This window comes from Monocercomonoides exilis (assembly GCF_001643675.1).
Source record: "Monocercomonoides exilis strain PA203 chromosome Unknown scaffold4-2303458, whole genome shotgun sequence".
Taxonomy (NCBI): domain Eukaryota; phylum Preaxostyla; order Oxymonadida; family Polymastigidae; genus Monocercomonoides; species Monocercomonoides exilis.
Genome location: NW_027150549.1, coordinates 2,117 through 4,918, shown reverse-complemented (window position 1 = coordinate 4,918; position 2,802 = coordinate 2,117). Strand labels below are relative to the sequence as shown.

Sequence of the window (2,802 nt, the reverse complement as noted above, 5' to 3'; positions counted from 1 at the left end):
ATGATATATGTGCATATAGTGCGGTAAGAGCATGCATATGGGTGTTGGTGGCGGGGGTCTGGAAGGCTGTCCAGAAAAGAAATAAAAATTTTGAAGGTGACTGGGGGTGCCTGGTTGGTGAAGTCACAGAGAGCGAAGGAGAGGCAAGTGGCTGAATCGAAACACATATGACCGGCACAGTAACCCATGCCCGGATGTGGCCAAACAGCGTTTCGATCATCCCAGTGGTTGCTGAGAAATCCGATCGGCTAGTTGTTTTGAGTTCGGTTCTGATTTTCCACATAGAAAAGTGACTGGGGGTATTGACTTGGTGAAGCTGTGGAGAGTGAAGGGAGGGCAAGTGATCGGAGTTAGAGGGATATGTTGGGGAATGTTAGTGGGGTAGGATGTGGTGTAATTGCTAAGAGATTGGCCCAGTGGTTGCCAAGAAACCATGTCAGCAATATATTTTTCCTATGAAAATTGAATTTTTCTATGATAATTTTTCTATGTGATCTTGACTGCCCGACCTCGAAGTGCCATCTTTTCGAAAAACTCACAGACTCAATTTGAGTTTGACTGAAAAAGGAGTTGAGTGGAGGATATCTGTGGAAGGGCTGATGGGCAGGGCTGGCAAAGGCCACAGGGCAAGTGGCGAGTGAGGCGGGCTATGTGCTGGGCCTATGGTTGGCAGGCCCTGTGGCTTGGCCTGGCTCTATTGGACATATCATATATTTCCCAGTCAGAAAAAGTGACTGAGGGTACAATGTTCAGGTGGTTATAGAAACTCAGGTGTTGGAGCCAGAGCTCCAGAAACAAAAGTGACAGTGTGCGCACAGACTGTGGCTGCACGCTGGGCAGGGTGCTGCTGGGCGCCTGTGTATCCTTCTGGCTGGGTGGGTCAGACACTCACTTTTTCACTGGGAAAACAGACTGGAAAACCAACTTCATTGGGCTGTATCTTTTATCGGTCATAACTTACAGCTTGGCTGATGTGGGCAGAGTGGGCGTGGGGGCAGTGGCTACAAGGCTGGGTGGTGGGAGTGTGGCTGGGCTGGCTGGCTGGGCGGTGGTGTGAGAAAAAGTGAGTGAAAATGACTGAGCCAGCCATTGAGGTACCCCTCTCTTTCAACGAACCTATCTCCTCAGGTGTTGGAGGGAGAGCTCCAGAAACAAAAGTGACGGTGTAGCGGGGGCCAGGGCTGTGCAGTGGGTGGGGGTCTGGTTTGTGGGCTGTGGGCCGGGCCGGCTGGGTGGGCTGTGCACTGTCACTTTCATTGAAAAACCTCAAATATGGTAAAAGACCCCGGGTGCCCAGACCCGAAAATCCATCTTTTTCGAAAACTCATAGACTCAACTTTACTACACCGAGGTTTCCTCGATTTTTGTGACTTTTGATACTAGAAATACACTATGAAAATGGAATGTCTGAAAAACCTGCTTTGATACTAAAAAAGGAAAATTACACTACGCCGAGGTTTTCGTTGTGTAGTGTAAGGATGAATTTGATACTAGAAATTTGAGCTCCTAGGAAAAGTGACCAAATTACACTACACTTCGAAAACCTCGGCGTAGTGTATTTCGAGGTTTTTGATACTAGAAAATTTTGTCAATGAAATTTCTCTATGAAAAATACACTGTGGACCCCCATGTTCACAGACTCATAGCGCCTCAGGGGCAAGTCAGCGAAACTTCTCGTTGCCATAGAGGGTCTCGCTGCACACTCGCTCTACACAATGGTAATCTCATCGGGCTCAGTTGATTGCCTTGAAGTTATACACAAAATACTCATATCTTCCCATGAAAACCCTTTCTCAATGATATTTTATGCTATGGACCCTGTGTATTCCATGGGTCATAGGGAACTACCCTAAGAGCTGGAAAGTTCTAGATGCCATAGGGCAAGTAGCTGTGCTCTTGGAGTATCCAATGGTAGTAATGTCTTTGCCCTCGGTCTATATCCCTTTTCACTATACTCAATATACTGACATCTTTGAATGAAAAAGGTTCATTTTTCATAGGGGACCCCTTATGTTCCCACTCTCATATCTTTTGATCGGTCATAACTTACAGACATGCCAATGGTGCTGTGGGGTGGGCATGCCCTGCAGGTACAATGTGGCACACATTCGGCTGGTGGGCTGTGGCTGGGCTGAGGGCAGTGCCAGAAAAAGTGAGTATTTTCCATTGACATTTTGAGTGACTTGGACCCCTCATTGGCTGGCCTGTAGCGAATCACACAGGAATCTGGGAAAGTTCTCGATGCCATAGGGAAACTCGCTCCACACTTCCTTATCCATTGGTGCTATCGCCATTGCCACTACTCAACTTCCTTATATCTATGGTCGATATACTACTATCCTTCCTATGAAAAACTCCTTTTCTATGAAATTTTATACTTGGACCCCTTATGTTTGTTGGATCATAGCTCCACAGGGTTAAGAGCTGGAAAGTTCTAAATGCCATAGAGGGTCTAGCTCCTCACTCTATCCAACTATCCAACTATTCCCACTGCACTTATACACTTTCACTATACTCAATATACTAACATTTTTGAATGATTTTCCACTTTTTCATATAGGACCCCCACACATTCCAACCCTTGTATCTTTTTATCGGTCATAACTTACAGGCTAGCTGATGGTATGAGTATGCGTATGCTCTGCCGCTACGTTCCCATAGGCATTCCACTCCACTCCTCTGGCTGCTCCAGCAGCAGTGTGAGAAAAGTGAGTTTTGATAGGGGCATTTCGTATGGAAAGATTGAAGTGGGGATAGCGCACCAGGCTTAAGAGCTGGAAGGCTGGAACAAAAACCAGATGA

The 2,802-nt window shown here is 46.6% G+C and overlaps 1 protein-coding gene across 1 annotated transcript; it reads left to right on the top strand.

The window, feature by feature from the left end:
• MONOS_17002 (uncharacterized protein) lies at window positions 1-2,170 on the top strand (the record flags this gene model as incomplete). The annotated part of the gene is made up of 8 exons (XM_067869882.1): window positions 1-23; window positions 286-381; window positions 764-879; window positions 964-1,051; window positions 1,190-1,351; window positions 1,639-1,718; window positions 1,841-1,901; window positions 2,053-2,170. The coding sequence occupies 8 exons, from the start codon at window positions 1-3 to the stop codon at window positions 2,168-2,170; spliced, it is 744 nt and encodes a 247-aa protein (XP_067734505.1).
• Window positions 2,171-2,802: the final 632 nt, after the last annotated feature.